Source organism: Polypterus senegalus, chromosome 10 (genome assembly GCF_016835505.1).
Source record: "Polypterus senegalus isolate Bchr_013 chromosome 10, ASM1683550v1, whole genome shotgun sequence".
NCBI lineage: Eukaryota > Metazoa > Chordata > Cladistia > Polypteriformes > Polypteridae > Polypterus > Polypterus senegalus.
The window spans coordinates 164,858,313-164,883,917 of NC_053163.1; the positions used below are offsets into that span (position 1 = coordinate 164,858,313).

The following is a 25,605-nucleotide window of genomic DNA, read 5'->3' on the forward strand; positions in this document are numbered from 1 at the left end:
CAAAAAATAAATCTCCAGGCTGTCCTCAGACTATACAAACGCAGAATTTGGAATTGTAGGTCCTTAATAACTGTATTTGAGGAGGGGGGAGCAATAATCACCACCACTTTAGAACATTACACTGAAATGCTAGAGAACTTTTCGTGGCCCCCATACTAGAAGAAATGGATGTGGTGGATGCCTGGTTTCAACAGGATGGAGCGACAGCTCATACGGCGCCGAGATCCATGCAAGTGTTGCAGGGAAGCTGATCTCCCTGCACGGCGATGTCGGGTGGCCTTCATTCTGTCTGATCTCGCTCCGTGCGATTTCTTCTTGTGGGGTTCTCTCAAGTCGAAGGTATACACACACCGACTTCAAAACCTTGAAGCCCTCTCAAGGACGCTATTTGCCACAAAATGGCCAAACGAGTCATGCGGGTGTTCAGAAATCATTTCGATGAGTGTATCATGTTCAATTATATGATATGTTCAATTTCCTCAAAATAACTACTCATGGTGGCTCTAAAATCCGTACTGACCCCTACTCTCTTTTCTGTTTCTTTTTCCGGTTTCTTTGTGGTGGTGGCCTGCGCCACCTCCACCTACTCAAAGCTTCATGATGCTCCAACAACGATGGATGGATTAAAAGGCAGAAGTCTACGTGACCATCATCATCATCAAGTCCTTCCGTGAGAACCCTAAATCCAAAGAGGACTGTTTCATTTATGTTAGGTAGAATGCCCAGAGGGGACTGGGTGGTCTCATGGTCCGGAATCCCTACAGATTTTATTTTTTCTCCAGCCGTCTGGAGTTTTTTTTGTTTTTTCTGTCCCCCCTGGCCATTGAACCTTACTCTTATTCGATGTTAATTAATGTTGATTTATTTTGTTTTATAATTGTGTCTTTCATTTTTCTATTCTTTAATATGTAAAGCACTTTGAGCTACTGTTGGTATGAAAATGTGCGACAGAAATAAATGTTGTTGTTGTTGTTGTATTGCTAATGATGGCCGCCACCATCATTTTTAAAACACAGTGGGAAAAATCTATTTTGTATCCCTTTTCTTGTGCCGCAATGAAATGTATTTTATCTTGGAGTGTGTCTGCAGAATAAATGTTTGAAATGTGGTACTTCTTCTTTGGCTCACCCTGCATTTCCACTTGCTATTTGGCCATTGCATTGCCCCTTCGTTCCTTACATAGTTTTTCTGCCACCTCCCAGCCCAGTTGACTCTACATAGACACGGCAATGCCACTTTTTTCCATCAACCTTGTTAGTGTGTATATGTGATGGCACTGCTATGGTGCACTCTGGGTGCACTCCCAGCTCCACAAACACAAACTTAAGCTCACATTCCTCCCCACTGACAACAGCTCGTGTCCCACGTATGTTCGGTATGATTACAGTTTTGTCACCCACTTGAACCCCGTCCCTTCCAAACGGCACCTCGCAAATTGCTTGTTGAATCCTTCACTCCTCCATTAGGCCTGTTCAGTTGGTCACATGACCTTCACAATATCTTCTCTCATCCATATCATCGTGTTATTCTATGCGTCTCCTGTTTGACAGTCTCGCTCAGAATTTCATTGTGGGGTCTTCTCCATCACCTGGAGGTTAAAGTGCCAAACTGCATCTCGAGCTTTCGATAAGAGGAGGTCATCAGTGGAGTCCCACAGATGTCTCTCCTCAGTCTGGTAATGTTTCTGATTTGTATTTGTGACTCCGGTGTAGTTTGTAAACTTGTGAAATTCGCCAACGACACTACAGTTGGAGGAATAGCCAACACTGAGGAGATCACAAAAAAGAATTCAAAAAGATCCTGACAAGGTTCAAAACTGGCTGAACATCGGGAAAATGAAGCAACAAGTGCTACGTACGGGCAAAAGGAACGTCAACTACACACAAGACCGGAGGGACTGAGCTACAGGAAGCGACCACAGGAAAGGATTCAGGGGTTTATGTTGAGATTTTCAACATTTGAGCAATGCGTAGTAGCGATTAAAAAGGCAAATAAAACGTTAGGCTATATCATAAAAACTTGAATAAATTTGGGCATATGTCATATATTAAAAGGAATTTGGTACTTTGAAAGCTCAGCCAATGAGAAACAAAAATCCAAAGAATTAAGAGGGGTTCCCAAACTTTTTCATATGACTGCACATAAAGCAATAATGAGACCACATCTGGAGTCCTGTGTGCAGACATAGCAGCCAGGTGCATCATGGGACTTGAGGACATGTCCTACTGTGGCAGACTCAGAGAATCAAACCATTCGAGCCTGAGGACTCCCGACTCCACAAATACAAACCTAAGCTCACATTCTTCCCCACTGACAAGAGTCTTTTAGTTATAGGATCAAGTCAGGCAAGCATCCAGGCAGACCCCATTCCATGATTAATTCAATCATTGTAAGCCGAGTCGGCCTTTATATTGTCTGCTTATCGAGTATTTCCACTTACACAGACACACACACACGTAAGATGAAGCTGCCCCGCTCCCCGTTAACACCACCCCATGGCTAGCAAGAAGGCCGTGGTCCAGTATGGTTAACACCTGACCCCAGATAGAGAAGGTGCAGCTCGTCTTTGCTTCCCACTTATGATGTCCGGTCAGGCGTGGCAGACAAGGCTTAGTTCACTTTCTCTCCATTAATACCATGCCTAAGCAGTCAATGTTACACAAATTAGATTAGCTCCTCTCCTAAGCTCCTGATCACCAGACCAAAAGAAATCCACAAGACAGGTCTCAGCCTTCCCTGCAGCACTCGAGGGATTGTAACAAATCACCATCCGCGGCAGTCTGCGGGCACCAAAAGGTCCCAGGGCCAAAATGTGAGCAACCTGGATGCCATCATCCCAGTTATGTGTAAGTGGGACCCTGAAAGGGGAAAAGAAACAAATGAAAGCTCGGAATCGGTAGCCTCCTCCGTGGGGCCGCATTGCCCAGCTTGGCATATACATTTAATGTCACATCTGCGCTGCTAGCAGGCTGGCAAACTGCAGACCCTGGTTAAATTAAAAAGCTTTGAGAAACAAGCACATCTCTTTTGCTCCCAGGGTCTGTCTGCACACAACTCGACAAGAAGGAAGGGCTTTCGACTTTATGAGATATGGATTAATCTGTCACTTTTCCCTGGCAAATGCAAATCTTTCCATTCACCGGTCGCTTAATCCCCCTGTATGAAGCTATGTGCCCTGAGACTGCATACTGAGAAGACTTCACTCTCTGGCGTTATACTGGCCCCTACTGGCGGCTGGAAGGAAAAGCAAGGTCAGTTTAAGAGAGACCTTACATCTACACTAGTGAAGACCAGGAAGGGAAATCCAGTAACACAAGCCCGGCAGAGAACAAAGAGCAAACCACTTGTGCCCAAGCCGTCTCATGTTAAAGTCAGACATTCAGAAAACAGTGGCCCGAAGCTTGCCTGAAAACGAAATGGGACGCTTGTCCAAAACATTCACCTTATTTTTAATTGCCCCCCCATGTCTAATTTCCACCAAGGGGGGCAAACCAGCCCAACTTGGCGTCGGGCAACAAGCCCGGAGAGATAGAGAAGGGTTAGTGTCAGGACTGACATAAAACCTGAATGATGGAATCAATCCAAAGGTGTTGTTTCATGGGAGGACCGCAGAGAGCCCTTCTTACACCTTTTATTAAACGTAAAACTAACAACAGGCTATAAAAAAAAAAATAAATTACGAATCTGTACACGGGTACTCAGCCCTTGTATGTGGTGCCCGGTTTACTCAAGGCAGCGAGCCTGCTGCATATTAAGATGAAGTGAAGCACGTTGAGTTTCCTCAGTGCACACGCTCGTGTCCCACGTATGTTCGGTATGATTACGGACTTGTCACCCACTTGGACACCACACTTCAACCCCATCCCTCCAAACGGCAACTCACAAATTGCTTGTTGAATCCTTCGCTCCTCCATTAGGCCCGTTTACTGCCACATGACCAGTTGGTCACTTCACGATTTGTTCTCTCCTCCTCCCCTATTCTATGCGTCCTCTGCTTGATAGTCTCACTCAAAATTTAATTGTGGGGTCTTCTCCATCACCTGGATGTTAACCTGCCAAACTGGATCTCGAGCTTTCAATAAGAGGAGGGCATCAGTGGAGGCCCACAGGTGTCTCTCCTCGGACTGTTACTTTTTCTGATTTGTATTTGTGACTCCGGTGTAGTCTGTAAACTTGTGAAATTCACAGACGACACTACAGTAGGAGGAATGGCCGACACTGAGGAGATGACAAAAAAGAATTCAAAAAGATCCTGACAAGGTTCAAAACTGGCTGAACATCTGGAAAAAGAAGTAACAAGTGCTACGTACGGGCAAAAGGAACGTCAAGTACACACAAGATGGGAGGCACTGAGCTACAGGAAGTGACCTCTGGAAAGGATTGAGGGGTTTAAGTTGACATTTTCAACATGTGAGCAATGCGTAGTAGCGATTAAAAAGGCAAGTAAAACGTTAGGTCATATCATAAAAACTTGAATATAAATCGAGGGACTTTCTGCTCAGACTACATAAAGCACTAGTGAAACTATATCTGGAGTCCACTGTGCAGACATAGCAGCACTTCAAGCTGTGCAGAGGAGAGCAGCCAGGTGCATCATGGGACTTGAGGACATGTCTTACTGTCACAGACTAAGAGAATCAAACCTGTTGAGTCTGAGCAGAGGAGACAGTGTGGGGACCTCATCCAGGCCTACAAAATCCTGCAAGGCATCGATAAAGGAGATCCAGAGGAATCTGTTCAGCTTAATGTATCACATACTCAAGGACATCAGTGAAGAGCATTTAGGATCAAAGCCAATAAGCACTTGTGGGACTCGTGACACAAACTACCGCGACATGGAGTTGAAGCAGAATCCCTGACCACCTTTAAAAGAATCTGGACAAACTATTAGGACATCTCAGCTATAACCCAAACAAAAAGGCTTGATGGACTGAATGGTCTCCTCACGTTTGTCAAAGTTCTTACGTTTGTTTCTCTTTACTTCTCCACTGAACGGGGTGGCACGGGGAAACCGGAAATTTTCAATTGATGTTCAATGCACGAATAAACACATTATAAAAGACATTTAATGATGAAATGTATTGTACAGGATACGCAGTTAATGATGGTATTCAATATTCATTAGATGTTTTGAAGAAAACATCATGAAGGCACTGTCCATTTCCCCATAAACATTCTGAGAGCCTGTTGTGTAAATTCTCTATTGCTTGATGCAACGCGTCAAGAGGAATGCCAGCAATTTCATCTTCAGTCCTCCTTTTTAGTTCAGCAATAGTTGCAGGACGTGTGCAGAACACTTGGCTTTTAAGATGTCCGCACAGAAGAAAAAAATCAGAAACGGTGACCTCAGAGGCCATGTAATGTCACAGTGGCGTGAAATGACACACCTTCCAAACAATCATCGAATTGTCGGGGAGTATGCAAAGTGGCTCCACCTGGGGACTTCTTTTTCACGGCTGAACCAGTTTCCTTGAAATTACACACCCATGTTGTAATTGCATGAGCAGACGGGACACAATTGTGACATCCTAACTGGTAATGACACTGAAATTGTCACACGATCACCATTCTTATAAAAGGCTTTCACAGCAAACACTGGCTCGTTGCACACCACTCCACTGCTCCATAATAACTAATGGCAAGGGGTCCTAAACGAGGGCACATCGGTCCCAAACAACACCTACTTCCAAAATTTCCAGTTTCCCTGCGCCACCCTGTATGATTTCATTACCACAGCCATTTTGGAACCCCTCTCATCAAACATACGTACCTCCTGTGATCGTCGGCCACATAATCTATCAGGGGCTTTTCCCTGGTTGGGCTCGTGTTTGGCTCCGGGCTTCCTCCTTCAAGTATGTATGCCACCTTTTAGCACCCGCTTCACCCACATGGTTGTTTTGAACTACTTTTTCCTGTTCCTCGCTATTTCCACGTTCCACTTGGTCAATTCATTGCACCTTCCTCACTTGGCTACGCTGCTCCCTCTAATTACGTGTCTCCCCATGAGCTCATTTTGATGTCTAAACAGTCGCACACTTCCTCAATTTGGCGGTTTGGTCCGCTTTTTTAACCACCTTGCTAGATGCCTTGTCTGTCACTTCTTTACCAACTGGTTTAACTGCCTTTTTTGTTGTCACGCTCAGCTTCTTTTATCTGGTTTGATGTCCACTTTCCATGCATCCTCTTGCACCTCCTCACCATGTGGCTTTGGTTTCAATTTGTCACCCCTTTTCACAACACGATCCTTCACATGCTTACATCACGTTGTCTCACACTTAGTTGAGTGTTTGGCCACTCACTTTCATTGCCAGTTCTCCTACCGGTTTCTGCGATTGTCCGCTTTCTCTCTCTGGACCCTTTTCTTCTGTTCTGCTCATTTGGTCGTCTCTATGCCCTTTCCTCACTTGCCCCTTACGCCCCTTATTCCTTTGCACATTTGATCTCGTAATCTTTAATGTGCTTTCCCCAGATGGCTCGTTCATCACCGGGCTCCGGGTCTTCCTGCTTTAATAACTCGCATTCCCTAATTCTCCCGTTTGGCTGATAACATTGGGAGTTTAATTACCTTCTACAACTGGAAGCTTCTGTCCCCCCACCGCCATGGATCATTTCGTCGTCCTTTCCTCATATAATGATTTCATCTCCCACATCCTCACTTGGCCATTTTTTCATCCTTTCATAATCATTTGGTAAATCAGTAACATGATCTTCACGTGCTTACCCACCTGGTCACTTCCCTTTAGTCATTTTGCTGTCCCCATTTCCTCACTCACCACACTGTTCTGATACCCATTTCCCCAATTTAGCTACTCCCTCGACGACTCCATTGCCCATTTTCCTTTCGGCCTGTTTATTAACCCTTCCTTACCACCTTTTGCAACTTGTGAGGCCTCATCTGGAGAGCTGTGTACAGTTCTGATCTCCACATGGGCAAAAAATAAAAAGGCATAGCAGCCATAGAGGAAGTCCAGAGGAAAGCAACCGGGCTGATGAAAAGGCTGAGAGCTAAGGAGGAGTTCAACCTTTATAGTTTTTATTAAATGGAGATTAAGAGGTGACAGGGCTAAGTGTCTGAAATTATAAAGGGAAAGAAGACCGTGGACCTCGGCTGTTAATTTAAAATAAAATCTTCAACAAGAACGTGGGGGCACAGTTGGAAACGGGTCCAGGGTAAGTTTTCCTTCACACAGAGACTCACTGACTCTTGGAATAAGCGGGTAGACAGTAAGACTTCCCAAAGTAACTTGGCGGTCATTTTAGTGAAATAAGGTGTATGGGACTGTCAAGCTTACTGGGCCGAATGGCCTGTTCTCGTCTGGCGGGTTTCATTTCTGGGGTTTAATATCCCCAAAAATTTCGAACAGGTGTGAAGCACCTCTCTGCTCTTTCGCTACCTTCCTCGCCTGCTTCATCATCTATGTGACTAGTTCTTGGCCCCTTCCACACCTGGCCATTTTACTGCCCGTTTCCACAGTTGAGAAGTTTGTTCTGGTTGTTTTATCTCATAAAATTTAATGTGCATTTCCCCACCGCGGTTACTTCATGTGGGGGACCCTTAAAACCTGATCTGATGTCACTTTGGAGAAATTGGATGACTAGGATTGGTGAAGCCTATTGAGCTGAATGGTCTTCTCTCATCCAAACATTCCTACGGCTTCACTCTGGGCTGTTTAATCACCAAATCTCCATTCTGCTTGGATGAAAAAGGGGGTTGGAGAAATAAAACCATTTAAGATGAGTTCATCAAGAACATGGGGACACATGGAATAAGCGACCAAGTAGTATGGTGGACAGTAGGACTTCAGTGACCTTCAAAACTCGACTTGATGTCATTTTGGAAGAATTAAATGGAGAGGACTGGTGAGCTTTGCTGGGCTGAATGGCCTGTCCTCGTCCACATTGTTCTAATGCTACCATTGGATGGACGAGATCAAAATTAAAGTCGTAACTTCAAGCAGGGGTCGTCATTGAAGTTAATAAGTACCAAAACATCTGAGCTCAACCTGCACACCTGAGATCAAAGTCAAAAATAACAACCCAGGAGAATCTTAACCTAAACACAAGGGCGCACACCCTAACTACCACCATCAATGTCTTTATGTTGTCTGCATCCCGAAACCCGGACAACCACAAAGTCTGTGATTATTAACCTTTGTACCGTTGCAATGGTGACGTTACACACGGTGATCCCAGTAGTCATATGACGGCAATGTCGAGAGAAGCCACGCACAAACATTTCCCAAAGGAACGGCACCGGGAAGAAACGGAAATGGTGCGCCAAGATGGCAAACATTTGTAGATACTTGTTAATAATCCAGAGATAATAAAAAAAATAACACGTGTATTAAAGCTGCCCAAGTGAAAGGAAAAGGCAAGAAAATATATATATATAAAAAAGGTTCTCATCATCATCATCATCATAGCACGTCTCCACTTCAACATTTCACCATCAGCTTCAGCCACCCTGCTCTGACATTAAAACTTCCCCACCCGGTTCTTCATCCATTTCATTTGTGCCCTGCCTCATCCTCACCGCAGTTTCACCACCTCGTGCCGATTTTGTTACCCATTTCTGTTGAGAATTAGAAGGAGTTTAGAAAACTTGTTGTGCCTTGAAAACAATTTCTGAGCCTACGAGAATTATTTTCGTATCATTAGTTACATTTTTAAACGTCCAGAATGTTAAAGTTCTCATTATATATGTTTAATTTAAACTAAAGAATGCATCACATGACCATTTCGAAAGGCACTACGGTAAGACAATGGTGGGTTCGGGTGCTTTGTCAGAGACACGCATTTCAATCTTAGGACGCCTTGTTTTCAGAATTCTGGTGTTGGCTTCTTGTTCTTTCATTTTGATATGTTGGGTCTGGTTGTGCTGTGGAATTCTGGCAAACGACTCCATGTAACTGTTTCCTGACAACAAAGAGGGTTAAGCCCTCCGCAGGTCTATAAAAGCAAATTTCAGGACTCGGAGATGTTAACTTTTGGTTTTTTAGTCTGATTTCCTAGAAGGAAATCTTTTGTGTTATTTCTGAAATCTCCTGGTTAGCTGCTCTCAAACACAAAGTGCCCAACGTTAGCCTGGGACGGTCAGTTTGGGAAAAAACAAACAAAAATTGGGCAGTGGACTTCCGAGCTGCAGATCTTTCAGGATTTTTCCTGTTTTTGTAACGGGCGTCCGTAGATTAAATCATACTGGTCATTTTATCAGATACTCTTACTCATTAGGAGTTGTTTTCCCTTCACAGTTTAGTATCCACTTTAATATTTTAACGCCTGGGCTCTTTTGCCACCTTCCTCCTCGTGAGTCCTGGTTCATGATCAAGGGCATTGTTAAAAGTTCAGGTTAGATCTAACACAAACGGACTCAAACTCAAGAAGTGCGGTAGACAGAAGGATTTTAGGGACCTTCAAAACTAGATGTGACATTATTTTAGAAGAATTAGGTGGACAGGACTGGTGAGCTTTGGTTGGGCCGAATGGCCCTCTTCTTGTCCAGATTGTTCTGATGTTGACCATGAGATGGACGAGATCAGGTCAGATCTTGCACAAACATTAGAAAGATTTCCTTTGCGCAAAGAACTGTAAACATGTGGAGTAAAGATCCAAGCAGTAGGGTGAAGAGTGAGACTTTAGGAACCTTCAAATCTTGACATAAAGCTGTTTTTATTGAATACGACAGACAAACTTGTTAGGCTGAAATCGGCCAAATAAGAAAGGGGCACCAAAACCATCCAGTGAGAAACGTATGGAAAGTGGGCATCAAATCCAACTGAAGTGCAGAAGCAGCGCGTATCTGACTACATCAAGGGAAATGATAAGGATTAGCTGGACTTTAGGAACCTCAAGATCTCCACGTAATTCTAATTACTGATTGGGCTGAATGGCCCGTCTTCCTGACAATTCTTCTGATGGGTTAAATGTTTGCTGCCCCTTCCTCACTGCAGTTTCATCTCCAATGTCCCTTGTATGGTCATTTTGATCCCAATTTACTCACCAGTTTCTAAATTTGGGATATTTTCTTCCCCAGGGTAGCCACTCCATTGTGTTTCATGACCCGTGTCTCTGACTATTTCGGCCATTTGCTCGTCACTACTGAAGGAGATCGATGGCATCCTCGCAACCTGTGCGCCGTAACTGTAGACAAGACCCAGATATCTCTCATAAATTGTACGGCTTATCGACTCGCCTGAAAAGCTGCTATTGAACGAAATGAAGTGCGATTTGCAAAACGGGAAATGTAGTCAGCACTAAAGGAAAAGTCCGGCGACTCGACTGATTTTACAAATCTCGCTGTGCACAATGATAATTATATTCTAATTATAGGCTTTACTCATCATCACAAAAATTGTACATTTTTTTTTTTTTTTTACAACAAGCAGGCTCTTTTTTTCTTTCTTTTTAATTAAAGCCACAAAGCTATCCTGAATCCCACCCCATAAAGGTCTGGCCAGACGGGTGTATTGTTTCACTGTGTGCGCGTTTTCCGCTTTTGCTTTGCTGCTCTCCTGAACAGCTCGTTACAGAAGACTTTGCCAAGGTAAACAGAAGAAAAAGTCGAGATATGAACTGGGGGGGTACCAAAACTCCCACACCCTGTTTCCAAAAAACAACAAAACACACACACTTGCTTGGCCTAAAGCAACCGATTTGAAACCTTAATGCCTCAGCAGCATGTTGGTACAGCTGCACTGGTGGCAACATTCAGTTAACCGAGGGATGGCTGTCCCCTGGTAAAGGAGGGGGGGCACAAAATACACACACGTTGATCCCAATGGCGTTTTCCAAAAGAGTGGGTCTTCGCTAAGCCATCAGAGTCTTCGCCAACAGCAGATGCTCGGCTCCCACCCCTCCACTTTTTTTTTTTTTAAAAAGACCCCCCAACCCCCCTCTAACCACCTCACTTTAAAATCTGGGGGACTGAAATCCTCCAGCCTGCCCGTCTGGTCACGGAAATGATAGACCCCAGCGGCAGCGACTCTGCCCTTCGCTTTTCAGGCAAACATTTGCTCTGCAGCTTATTGTGGGGAATACTTAACTCGGAGGTGCCAATCACTTCCTCACGTTAAGACGTCGACGCCGCTGCGGCTTGCTGTAGACTTTCTTTTCTTTTTTTGTTTTCAAACTTTGAGAATTGTTCTTTAAACCTGTCGGCCCCCTCCTACTCGTTCATCCAGAAGCCGAGATGCTTTTTATTTCAATATGGTCGCAAAGCCAAAGGTCAAATTCAAGAGAACAAGGCGCTAGGAGGAGCAGCCAAAACAACGGCAGCCCCAACGCAAATAGGATGGTCGCCAAGTTATGAGCTTGCAAATCGGCCATCTTGCTCCCCCGTCTTCATTTATTCTTTATCTTTATTAATTTGTTTTTCCTCGTTATTAGAGAAAGGGGGCACAGAAGGCTGCCATTGACGGACGCCATCCACAGAGCGGTCAGAGACTATTCAGACCTCTTTCACATTTTGTTATGTTGCAGGCTTCTGTTAAAATCACTTCAATTCATTGTTCTTCTCCTCATCGAGCAAAACACAATACCCCAGAGTGACAAAGCGAAAACAGGATTTTGCAAATGTATTATAGATTAAATAAACAGAAATATCCATCTGACTCGGCTCAGGTGCAACCTACTCTGTTGGTCATCGGCGAGATGCGAGTCGACCTCATTGGACGGAGCAGGAAGGCACACAGCTATCTACAGAGGGTCCTAAGCCATGACAGTGAAGGAGTTGCCCGTACAGCTCAGAAACAGGATTGAGTCGAGGCCCAAATCTGAGGAAGGCTGCAGCACTGAACATTCCCAAGTGCTCAGTGGCTTCCATAATTCTTATATGGAATAAGTTTGGAACAACCACAAACTGTCCTACAGCGAGCTGCCTGGCCAAACTGAGCAAACTTGCAAAAAGAGGTGACCTACAACCTGATATGGTCACTCTGGCTGCGCTCCAGAGAACTTGTGCAGAGAGCGGAGAAACTTCCAGAAGGACAACCAACATTCCACTGATGTGCAGGGCTTTATGACAAAGTGGCCAGACAGTCCTCCATAAAAGACACTGGAGGTTCCCAACAGCACAGTGGCTTCCAGAAGAAGTCTGGAACAACTGCAGATCTCCCTAGTTTTGGCTTCCTGGCCAAACTGAGCAATCGTGGGAGAAGGGCCGTGAAAAAAGAGGTGGACAAGAGCCCGATGGACACTCTGGCTGAGCTCCACAGAACCTATGCGGAGATGAAAGAAATTTTCAGAAGGACAACCACCACTGCAACACTCTACCGATCTGGGCTTTATGACACTGTGGCCTGTCGGACGACTCCCCTCACTAAAACACGAGGAAACCTCCTTGGAGTTTGCAAAACAGAACCTGAAGAACTGTCAGACTCCGAGAAAGAAGATTCTCTGGTGCGATGAAACCAAGATTAGCATCACGTCTGGAGGAAACCGCTCATCATCTGTGCAATACCATTCCATGGTGGAGGCAGCATCAGGGACTCGGGAGGGTCTCAGGGTTGAGGGAAAGCTGAACGCAGCAAAGCACAGAAGCATCTTGAATGAAAACCTTCTCCAGGGTGCTCGGGACCAGAGACGGTGCCGAAGGCTCACCTTCCAGCTGAACAAAACAAGGACAACACAGAGGTGGCTTAGGAACAACTCTAAGAATGTCCTTAAACGGCCCAGCCAGGACCCGGACTTCAACCCGATTGAACATTTCTGGAGAGACCTGAAAATGGCCAACAGTTATCATCCAACCTGACACACCTGGAGGGCATCGGCAGAGAAGAACGGCAGAAAATCCCCAAATTCAGGCGTGCGAAGCTTGTCAAGTCAGACAACTCCAGGCAAGAATCGCTACCAAAATGGGCTTCAAGGAAGAAGTACAGGGTCCAAATACTTGTGTCAATGGGATATTCCCGTTTTTTTTTGTTTTTGTGTTGTGATGTGTGATGAGGGGGAAAAAATAAATTTAAACAATTTTAGCAGAAGACTGCAACAAAACCAATGTGTGAAATGTGAAAGGTCTGAAGATGTTCTGAAGGCTCTATATTAGTATTTATGTCGCAGACTCCAATTTTTGCCACCCCAGTGCTTATGACAAGTCGGCGTCTCTGCTGCCACCCACAGCCTACTTGATGAATTACCGTTTTCCACACCACCTGAACAACGAGAAGAATCCAGCTGCAGTCAGGATAGGTTTAGGCCTCTGACAGACCCGAGCACCGACACGATGAGGCCCAGAACGTCTTTGTAGTCATGTGAGAAATACGATGACGTTTATTTTTACCTCTTGTATAACTATACGATTAAATAACTCACTAACTGGATTTAAAGTGATGTGATGCCTTACCTAGGAAATTGATGCATTTAATTTTTTCACACAAAAAAGTTCTACTGACTTAAGAAAAAAAAAATATATATATATATATGTATGATACCATAACTACCAAATAATACAATGAGTACCCGACACGTGTTTCGCCGTAATTGGGGCTTGTTGGGTGTGGGCACCTTTGCTTCCCTTTACGGGGATCGAACTCTGGACGTCAGCACCTGAGTAGAGGCCTCTGATGTTGCGCCACGGCGGCTGGTTCGCTTACTTAACAGTATCATATTCATAGGTCTGAATCACAATCTGATTATTTGGGATGGTTACCAATCGGGTAACGCAAAAAAAAATAAATAAAATAATATTATATATATATATATATATATATATATAATATCTCCATCCATCCATTTTCTAACCCGCTGAATCCGAATACAGGGTCACGGGTCTGCTGGAGCCAATCCCAGCCAACACAGGGCACAAGGCAGGAACCAATCCTGGGCAGGGTGCCAACCCACGCAGTGTGTGTGTATATATATATATATATATATATATATATATATATATATATATATATATATATATATATATATATATATATATATATATATATAGTCACACACGTGCACACGAGAGGCAGTTTAGGGGCTTAGTTAGGACAAAAAACACAGAGGCAGGGGTTGATGAACGGTACTAACACCATATATACACACACATACACAGCGGTATCTCGGTATAATTCCCTTTTGGATTAAGACCAACTTGGTATACGTTCTATTTGGACGCGAAAAATTGTGCTTGGTATACGTCCTTTGATTGGAATATGACTTGCGTGCTAGAACACCGTGCACTACCCTTGTTCACCTCTCTCGAGACAAAGCCACGACTGCCCACGAGCGTCAGTACGCCAGCTGCTAGCATTCAGTGAACAACCCGCGCTATAACTCTGTGTGAATTTTCACGTGATTTTGTATTTTTTCGCGTAAATTTGAATGGATTGTTGAAAAGTATGAAGGTGGCATGCGTATCCGGGAAATGGCTGCTGCATACCGTATGCCGAGAACGACGTTATCTATGATTGTGAAAAACAAAGACGTTATTAAAAAGTGAGGTTAAATTTTCATTTATTTCATCTAATTGCTTTTGTATTTATGTATTTTACAATTAAACAGTGTTTAAATTATTTTATACAACCCCATCAATTTATAATATGCCAATGACAATAGGATTTTTTTTCATGGGAACAAATTAATAATTTTCCCTTTATTTCTAATGGGAAAAATTAGTTTGTTATAAGTCAAAGGATCTGGAACAGATTAAGGACGTATACCGAGGTACCACTCTATATATAAAAGCAATAACAAAACACACACCCATTCTGTGGTTTTGCTTCGGGTAGAGAGCTGAGAGACCTCGATAGTTTATAAGTTTAATAAATGCTGAATGCACAGGCCTCTAAACTACCGATTCCACAGGTTTGAGAGCAGGAACTAAAAAGAACTGAAATGGATACAACGGCCGTTGTAATGGAAATCGATACAACACCTTCAATAAAAGCATCAGTACACTGGCACAACAAGGGGAGTGGCTCTTGGAAAGCAGGCGGAGTCAAAGAGATGCCACTGACTGGGGATCATCTTACGAGCGTCAGCAGGTCTCGGGCCGGTGAACTGCCTGCAAGCTGGACTCTCGTTAAATGACTTGACTGTCACCTGCTTTAATGGACATGGAGTTGATTCTGAATGGTGTCGGGTTCAAGATGCTTCTCTGACTCCCATTGGCTACTCGGGTTATGCTGTGCTACAAGATGTTGACCATAAAAATGTGCTCTACGAAGCAAGGCCCGATCAAGTCTTCCAAACAATGTCAATAAATACGCGTGCTGTCCAAGTCACAAGCGACCGTTTGAGGGTCTTGGGCATAGTCCAACAAAAAAAAAAACGCCAACCACTCATCAACAAGCAAAAAAATCCTAAATCTTCAATTTGACTTTTATTTGAATCTAAATACTTGCAGAGGACTGGTGTATCAGACCAGCGTTGAACAGCAGACACCCACTGGCGTCACAGGACACGGCCTCGCCTGCGCGCTCAAACCTGAACCCCTTTCACACAACTGAGTCCACTTTCATAGCCCTGCGATTCATGGATGCCCGGTCTCAAAACCCTTACTCCAGTCAGAGAGACCAGGTTAACACACATGTAGGTTCCTCTGCGTTGCATGGCCATTTTTGGATTACATTTAAGGATTTTGTGGTCTCTGCATGGCCTTTGCACTCTCTGAGCCCCCACATGTTTATGACCACCAGGCTTTTCTTCGCATACCCTTACGGCAGCCACAAGTCGAAAATGGTGGAAGCGTCCACTAAGATTTCATTTCCTGAGGCAAATGTTTGGGCGATCGCGTTATTCCTTCCCTTGATTGAAATAACATGTCTCAATAATTTAGAAATCGCTCAATTTATGATGAACACGTGGAATAAACCACCAAGCAAGTGTGGTGAAGAGTAGAATTTTAGACCTTCAGACCTCCACACGATGCTATGAACGCACAGTGCTGAGCTCATGGGAGCAGAGCGGAAGTGACGCGCACTTTAAAGTGATGACTAACCTAACACGATAATTATTTCATTAAATAGTATAATCCCAGCAGCGAGGGGCACACGTCTCGGTAGGCCGATCCTTCGAAGGGCTCAAACACACGGTCGATGGGAAAAGAGTGCGCTGCATGCAATCCGGTAACACAAACCTATTAAGAGAGGGGCACTTTAGGTTTTGTGCCAGTGGTTGAAACTCATTATGCTTTATGAATAGTAACCATACTTCATATTTAGCTTTTTTTATTTTGTAAATACTTTAACTAAGTCACTTTTACAAGTTCCCCATACAGCTCGGCAGACACGGGCTCCATTATCTGTTTTCAGACTCAATGCAGCCGCTTGGTAACGTTTAACCTTTTTCAGCTCATTTTTACGACATTTTGCCAAAAGAGAACTCCATAAGGGTGACTTGCGCAGGTAAGCGGACGTTTTGAACAAACCCGGATCCTGTCTTAACCGGGTTTACTCTTCTTATCCCGGTTTTTGTGTGTGCATACAGACACACTCGGTGACATGAGGGAGAAGATGGAGGACTGGGTGACAGGGAGCCAGTAAGGATGTCACGATACCTGAGGTCTTCTACTCAACACCAATGCCAGTTAGATTTGGTGATATTCGACACCACAATGAAACAGGAATCCCTTTCACCTTTATTTTAATTAAACGTACCTCCATTATTTAAGTGGAAAATGAGACAGCTTTTTCTGTAGTAGAATATGAGAAATATAAATAACAAGTGGACGCCCGCTGTAGCATACGCCGGTGTAAGAATAGGAACAGAAAACGGTGAGAAAGGAATTCAGAAATCAAGAAGAAAGAAATACTTCTTGAAGGACGTACGTACGTTGTGAATAGGTGTTTTGCTGAAGACGACAGATAATGAGTCGAAAGATCTAATCTCGGAAAGAGCTTGAATTCCAGCTTCACCACCATAACCTCCAGCTGTTGCCAGGTATTGACAGTACTCCTGACCTGTTGTGATAACTCGACTTGCGTTGGAAAGAACGACAGGAAGAACGTCTCCAAATCTGTCCCAATGTGATGCAATGAAATCTACTGCCCTGTGTCGTAGTGAGAGTGCATCGCCTTCGTCAACCGTTTGTGTCAAGAAATAACCCACTGATAGGAACAGGCAGTTGCCGGATCCTGGAATAGAGATGACGTTGTACAAAAACCCAGCAACAGTGAAGATACTGTCATTCATTTTATAACAAAGGCTTAGGAAACAACCGTCGCAGTATAACAAAAATAGCAAGGAGCGAAACCAGTAGAAATGGTCGAGAGAGTACCTTCTAGTAGCAGGTTACGGAAAAGACTCCCAGGCGCACACGTGGCCAAAGTGAAAGGTCACGCAGTCAGGCTAGATATCAGGTGGTGACATGACACCAATGGGGTCATGAGAGAGGAGCGGGGAACGCGGTAGTCCGAAAGAGGAATAGGACTCGGGAAAAGTGGCGTAGGGGTGTATGGGAGGCCGTAGGCAGCATGGGGAAGGGTTTGGAAGAGGACGAATAGGAATTGAGAAAATCGTTGTGTGGGCGGCACCGGGTTTGAAGAGGAAGCAGGACGAACCAGAAGAGAAATATATGAAATAATGGCATGTCAATCAAGTATTTGCCCAGATATCATCAACATGGGAAAAATGTGATGGTTTGTGGGGGGATGGGGCTTGGAAAGTAGCCCAAAACGGCAAATTATTTTTTTTAAAAAAGTAGCCCAAAAACAAAAAACACAACCCGTGAAAGACCAATTCAAACAGACGCTGAACAGAAACGGCCCAGTTGGGTGGGAAAACCTGGCAACACTGCATAGTTGTGAATAGGATGTGTGTGTGCAAGAAATGTGGTGAGTCTCGATAATACAAAGACACACAAAGAGACGGACAGACAGACAGACAGATATTCTTGCTCCAAGTCCACTTTTACTTTCCTGTTTACCCATTATTGAGAGAGTATAGGAATCGGGGGAAAAAAATTGACCTTGAGATTTTGATGAAACTTTCTGAGTCTCACCCTACCATTTTTGAAATGATGTCTGTAAACTCGGTAACTCGAAGCCGCTGTGCCCTGGTCAATGAGAGTTTGTACACCTGCTTTATATCAAAAATAAGAAATCCTAGCAACGTATGGGCCACTTCCGACAACTAGAACTGCTACTTTACCACAATACTTTATAACTATGGTTATAATTACAGATAATGATTCATATTTTGTATATTTATAATCATGAAAAGCTTGAGAAAAATGACTCAACCGGATGTAGTAAGAACCATACAAATTTTTTGCATCATGGAAATATAAATGTGTACACGATATTAAAAACTGTATTCAATATAACTCATTCTTTCAATAACTATTATTTTAATTTCCACGCCATCGGTTTAACAATAATGTGTAAACATTGAACATGCCATGTAAATATTACGATGTAATGGGAACAATAAGCTGCTACGTCCCCATCGTGTTCCTGGTAATACATTTAATTTTATGATTTTTTTTATATTTCCACCATCATCATCATAATTAAACTAAATGCATATTTTTTCCCCGATAGCAATTTATTTCAACAAATATGATATAATCCTAACACTTTTTCTTTGTTTTTAGGTGACTGTAACTCTTTTAACTTTGCACGTAATTGAGGTAATGCATACGTAATCAGGCAAAAATTCCAACGTTTTCGACCTGCTTAAGTGCCAAAATATCATTTTAATATAAAGTTTGAAAATAAACTGAGATAAATGATTGTGTATCGATATTATCAATTAGTTACGATGAGAAACAAATAGATATATTTGTAAAATATTGCGTAACTACGCGTGGTTCTGATGACCTTTTCCTCCATCTCTGTATACGAGGGGGGCGCACTCCTGATTTTTCCTCACAATGTCAATGAAGAGCCATTTTTTAGTCCTCGTACGTAGCGAGGTTCTATGTGATGTGTCACGTCAGTGGAAAAACATAAAAAAAAAACCCTGACGAGTTCAATCAACCTAATAAACGAATACCTAGGCACACCAGTAAGACCACTGTAGTAAACTGGTATTAAGCCACTGCTGCACCGTATAAACTTGACAAGTGTTGCTTTTTTCACACATGGCGCATTTCACTGTATGTTATTTGCCTCAAGTTTGGTTGCGCTTTTTGTTCAACTTGATGAGTGTCCAGACGGCGTCCTACGTGGACATTTCTGTTCAGGAGCACCGATTGGTCAAAAGATGAGACCTCACGCACTCCATTACTCGACTCTGCCTGTACTTGACATGAGCTCCCATTGTGGAGGACCAATATGACCAGCGACATGTCCACGTGTGCACGTAATGAGGACTCCTCCCTCAATCTGGAAGTCGGATGTCGTGTTGGGAATGACGTCACACCCAACGTTCAGAAAACGAATATGGACGCGTCCAGGAAAACCTGTTGTTGTGCCTGCTCCATCAGAATAAATTGCATTGTTTAGTATTTTGTGCATCCAAACCCAGCTGGACAGTACTGCACGTGCGACTGATTTAATGAGACAAAGGCGTGCCAATAAACCGTAGAACACTGCAGCTTTCACTACAGCTTGCGCGTTACGTCACCTGAATAAATCTGAAGTCGGACAAACTCAGACTTGACAGAGCAGCCTGGAGTTTCCGAGTTGGAAGCCTGACTTAAGGGGGCATTTCCGACTTCCCACTTCAAATCGAACCGAGAACGGAGGATGATGGGGTAACAGAGTGGCCACAACCCCAAGACCATCAAAAAATGGATTCTTCAATTGTGAGCCGCGGGACCAGCGAGTCTCTCTCAAGCTGGCGCTCAAGACCCCACACAATGTGCAACGATGGGATTCACGGGAGACTATCAGGGTTAAAGCTGCCACTCGTCTGATTTCTGCAATTCCTTCAAAGCGATCCGATTATGTCTTGTTGCCGTTATCACAGGTAAAGATTATCGTACCGGCTGGTGGTCCGTCACTGGGGGGACATAAAACTATTGGATAACTGAATAGATGGAGGTAAACACTGAAATTTGGTATAATTTGCCCACTGTGGTGCTTATTATTTTTCTAATTAAGAGTTGGTTGAAGATTTGAGGACATTCAACATAATAAACATAAAACAACCAGAGAGGCTGCGATTGGGGGAACAATTTTGTGGAATCACAGATTTGAGGATTCAAAAAAAACGGATTAAAAAAATATCCACCCAAATGTGAAAGAAAAGGGTGTGGGGAGTGTGAGAGTGGCAAGTGGCACAAAGCGGGCAGACTTACGGCATCTAGGACCAAAACTTAGAGGTGGTGCGCCAGCACTGGCAAACTGCAGACCGCCGTGTCCCACGTCGCGTTCTTTACTATTTCTTTTTGTTAAACACATCAGCCATTTCTATGGCCTTAACATTGTAGCCAGAGGCTCTTTTGTTTCGCAGATTGCACTTCTCTCACTCTTTTGCAGACAAAGAGTTATACCCAGATTGATACATGTTGATTAAAACAACTTTTTTTTTTTTTTTTTTTACCCTTTTCTTCTTTTCAATAAAGGACCCCCACCAATACCCTGCCAGGCTTCCCAACACAAACCCCCCCCCTCCACACCACCCCTTGCCAACCCCTTGCCCCGGTCCAGAGTTCGACTGGCGCCATAAAGACTAGAGAACAAACCGCGGGGGCGCCGAGTGCAGCCGGACCTGATTGAATTCACGCTCTGTGCTGGGGACCACCCCCTGGCGCCCGCTTCTTTTCTTCTGCCGTCCCCTTAAGCCCCGGGGCGACTGCGCCCCTCCCAGTTTTTGTAATCCCTGCAAAGCACTTAAAGAGCACAGTAGGTGCTCATCAGAGCCATCTGCTCCAGTAGAGAAAACAGGCCGCTGTGCCGGGCTCTGAATAGAATGGGGAGAGTGTGAATTAATCTCTTCAATTAGCACTATTACAAACTGTCAAGTGGGATTATTACAGTAATGGTCAGCGGCGCAGCCCGACTCGCCGCTCTGCCTGCCGATCCGACACGCATGCGCCTGCGAGGGAGGAGGACAAGGCAGAGGCGCATTCTGCCTCCCAAGTTTTCTCATTTTACAACAAAACGCCCCCCAACCTGAACCCTCGTCTGATGACGCGCCACGTCCATTTATGTCCCAGTTCACCCGGCCCTTACTGGCGCTGCCTGCCGTTTTTGCTCCTGCTACTCGCAACAATTAGGCGCCCACCCAAGACTGTGCAAACTTCTTGCCGCTGCCATTCCCATTTATTCCCCCCTACTTATGCCAATTCAGCAGTTTCTTTTTGCCCGATTCTTTAGGACCCCTTAATGCAACCACAGTTTGCTCCCACTTTTTGCATCGACTTGCTGGTTTGTTCCCAGTGCTTACATCCAAGCTTTTAAGTTCACTCCTACCACCCCAATTCGCCAGTTTGTTCTCCTACTCTGGCCAGTGTGGCCCAACTTCAGTCTCCTGGCTACATAAACGTTTACGGCCAATTCCTGGTTTTCTTTGGATAGTCCAGGCCAGCACACAACTACTGTATCTGTTGCCTTGACTTTTATAAACGTTTTTTTATTCCAGTACTCCCTTACTTTATTCTATGTTAATTAGTATCGCCTAATTTCATTTTTATATTTTTTTCTTTCTATATCCTGTAAAGCACTTTAAGTTACACCATTTGTGTGAAAACGCGCTATAGAAATAAATGTTGTTGTTACCCCCCCACCTACAGATATCAGCGCACCCCCACTACTCGCCACTTCAGCTCACTCCTTCTCCTTCCACACATCCGATTCCTTTAAGTCCCAGCACTTTGTCGCCCCTACTAACCACACAGCTTCTTCTACTGTAGATGCACCCCGCCACTTCTTCTGCTCAGGTTTCTTTGTGACCCATTTGAGGATCAGGTGGGGGTGTCGAAGCAGTGTGGGTGTCATAGTGAAGGTCCTCCTTAGTGAACTGAACACGGTTATCAAATCACCTTTTGGGGGCCCCCTTTGGCGAATTGAAGATGACCGTCAGAGTAGGGTGCCCACCTTGGTGAACAGAGCATGGCAGAGCTGGGACCAGGAACGTATTGTGCAGCAAAGACAATCACTTAGGCAACCCACCACGACCCAGTTCACAACTCACTACAATCATAAAGAACAGGGACTCGTGACCCACCGGTGATATCCCACGACCGCAGCCCGTGGCTGACATTGGCTTTGGCTGAACAACCAGTGCAACTCCCAACACAGAAGCACAGACCATTCCTGGTTTATTCCATGGCTTATTCTCGGCTGCGCTCACCACTTTGTGTCCTATACTCATGTCGATTTGCTCCAAGTTCTCTTCAGGTCTCACCGTTTGGTTCCAACTACTCAGACCGGTTCACTCCAGTCTGTTCTCACTACCTTCACCAGTTCATTCCAGCTTCCTCTTCCTGATCACACAAGATTTGGCCTCACCGTCTTCTCCAGTTCATTTCAGTTTGTACCCTCAATTTACACCAGTTCATCCCAGCTCACCCCTTCTGCTCACACCAGGTCATTCCAGTTTTCACTACTTACACTGGTTCATTGCAGTTTGTTCCCAACACTAAGTGCCGTCAGCATGGGAAAGGCACTGTATTAATAAAATGCATTACTACTACTAATATTATTCAAGTTATTATTATTATTCACACCACTTCATTCCAGCTTACTTTTGTTCACACCAGTTTATTCCAGTCTGCACTCACTACCTTCACCAGTTCATTCCAGGTTACTTTTGCCCACACCAGTTTATTCCAGTCTGCACTCACTACCGTCACCAGTTCATTCCAGCTCACACCAGTTTATTCCAATCTGTACTCACTGGAGTATGTCACCAGTTCGTACGTCACTGGAACGTCACCAGTTCATTCCAGCTTACTTCTGCTCACACCAGTTTATTCCAGTCTGTACTCATTACCGTAACCAGTTCATTCCAGCTTACTTCTGTTCACACCAGTTTATTCCAGTCTGCACTCACTACCGTCACCAGTTCATTCCAGCTCACACCAGATTACTCCAGTTTATCCCTCTACTTGCACCACACCAGTTCACAGCAATTCATTCCAGTTTGTTCCCACTAGTTAAGTCTGTCAAGTCCGGCTGGTTTTTTAAATGACACAGGCCAGTGTGTTTCAGGGTCTTCCTTCAGCCAGCTCCCCAAGTGGGTTTCTGCTGCTCGTTCCCACTACGCTCATCAGTTAACTTGCTAAACTCCTGACCTCGCGCTCTCCCAGTCCTCATTGCTTTGCTCCGACTGCTAGCGCGGGTGCGTTTCCGATTGGCTCCACACTCCCCATTGCATTTGCACAGAGCAGCACCACAGCAGTAGTCATAACTGTAAGGGGCAGCGTCCTGTGCCAGTGTCAAATATGCTTGGATCTGCCCCCATGCTTACCCATCACCAGGCTGGCCTGGACTGACAGGAGAATTGAGTCATGTGACGAAGTGAACTTTGAAGGAAACGTCCCCACAAAATCTGACTTTAAGGACAGTCACCCTTGAAATACAACTATATGTCATTCAGAGTATTTTTTGAATAATTTGAATTTCACAAGATGGCTGGCATAGCATTCAAATACTCCGATCTGATGGTTCATGTTTTACCAACAATCTTGAGAAACTCCATCAGGGTGAAGGGCACCACATGAAACAAACCTTCATGCTGTTGTCTTCATGGGCGTCTCTCCACATACACAACACGCATTATTTCTTAAGCAAAGATTCCTTATGGACGCCACTCTTTTTAATTAGAAGAAAAGGGTACAGCAAGTTTTTTAAAAAATGAAATAATTAAATAAATATAAAGCAACTTCCTGGGGGCAAATCCTCCCCATAACTGTGAGGAACATCCATCCCAACAAACGTCCTCTTCCTGCAGTCGCAGTTTTGTAAAAGAAGGAAGACGCGCCATTCACTCGGCACTAGACATCAAACCTCAGGTTCGGCTTCATGGCGTATCGAGAAACACGTGTGGGGTGGCCTTCCAGCACACAGAGGGTTAACCCCCAACACAAACACCCACCTCGGCAGTCACAGAAACAGAACTTTGAATAATTGATCGGCTCATTCGCTGTCCTCCTGCATTTGGGGGCAGCGGGCAAAGTGCAGGCCTGCATTGTCTGCTAGTCCGTCTCGCTCACCCTCCTTCTGAAATGAGCGAAACAGTAATAAAGGGAGAGCAAACAGATGCCTTGGGTTGAGCCGCCATGAATATTTTATCAGCTCCTAAATCCCGTGTTTAATTTGAGATGGGGAAATGAAGTCTCCTCTTTGCCAAATGCCAATTTGTCGGCAGATCAAACAGTATCTTCACCATTAGAATCCAATTCTGTGTGTACATGAAAGATAATAAGGGAGCAGAGGAAAGGTATCTTTGCAGCTGAAAAGACACCAAACGGATTCCCTGGCAGCGAGCAACAGTAGCTGGCACATGTCTGCCACTCTTGTTTCACACTGGGCAACAGGTAGGGGCTCGGAGCACTGGGGTCATTTGGATGTAACCTGCCCTTGTGAGGCCTTAGCCGTGGTAATTCAAAAACAAGGCATCAGCTGGCAAAATATCCACCAAAATCTGTCAGACAGACAGGCTCACCCACTACAGCAGGCCCTTGCCGTCTCCTAACCAGCTAAACCAGTTTTACAGCAGACTGGCGACAGCAACCAATGTCCAGAAACAGTCTCAGAAGCTCAAAGCCACTCTAATGTGTATCCTTACTGCTACCCTGGATGTCTGCACCACACACATTACACCGACTTTACAGACAGCCATAAAACGAGTAGGAAATGCCATCTTGAAATAAACTGAAGCGAGACGCCCAGACGATCCTTTAAAAGGTATTAAATGCAGCAAGGTTGGCATTCTCTTCATGCTGGCCACTTCATTGTGAGATAAAATTTAACTACTGAGGCCAAAAAATTGAAATTAAAAAAAAAAAATAAACTGGCAATAGGCAGACACAGATGTGGCAAAATTCTCTGAAAAGAAACAGGTAGCACACACGCACACACACACGCACACACACACACACTCTAACAGGCAAATCAACAAAAGCCATCTGCAAGGAAAACTCAGGGCAACACATCACGCAGGCCGCAGCATGCTGCACTTGCCTGCCCTCTTGTGGCAGACAAGGGCATAACGGGTGCCCAGACACTTCTCCCTCCTCTCCTATGCAGATTACAGATGAGGGTTTCGCTGTACCAGACGCCAGACTATGATAAGGGGGTTACAGGGAGTGACGCCTGTGTGGGTGGACTGAAATGCCCATTTTTAATTTTATTTTTATTTTAAACCACAGTGATTCATGGGTACCAACATTTCTAGAGAGCTTTATGACTTGTAACCTTTACCCCTTTACTTACCTCTTGAATGGTTTTGCTTCCCGGAAAGTTCAGGCTGTAATCCCGCTGGGCTTCACGATGGCTAATGACTAGCAAGAAGTTTTGACTTAATGACTCTTGTAAAGCGCTGTGAGTGGAGAGAAGGAGAGAGGGGAGGGAGAGAAATAAAAACACAAGAGTCAGGCAGGCATGTTCCAGCTTGTTCTTCAGATAGCAGAGTAGATAGGTTATCTCCCCCAGGACCACCCAGCGAACTGTACCCAGGCAAGCCTGGACAAAGAAGCCTTACTGTAGCACGCTGTCAGGGGAGCTCAGCCAGGAGTGACCAGGTGAGCGTGCTGCAAATTTACAATCTCCTGGCAACGTGCAA

General features: G+C 44.5%; 1 protein-coding gene across 1 annotated transcript in view; it reads right to left on the reverse strand.

Annotated features, from left to right (window-relative positions):
• The window catches only part of faf1 (Fas (TNFRSF6) associated factor 1), a 218,093-nt gene that overhangs the window by 123,271 nt on the left and 69,217 nt on the right, over nucleotides 1-25,605 (reverse strand). Inside the window, exon 7 of the mRNA XM_039767268.1 lies at nucleotides 25,257-25,362. Coding sequence (XP_039623202.1) covers nucleotides 25,257-25,362 — 106 coding nt within the window. The remainder of the gene's footprint in view (nucleotides 1-25,256; nucleotides 25,363-25,605) is intronic.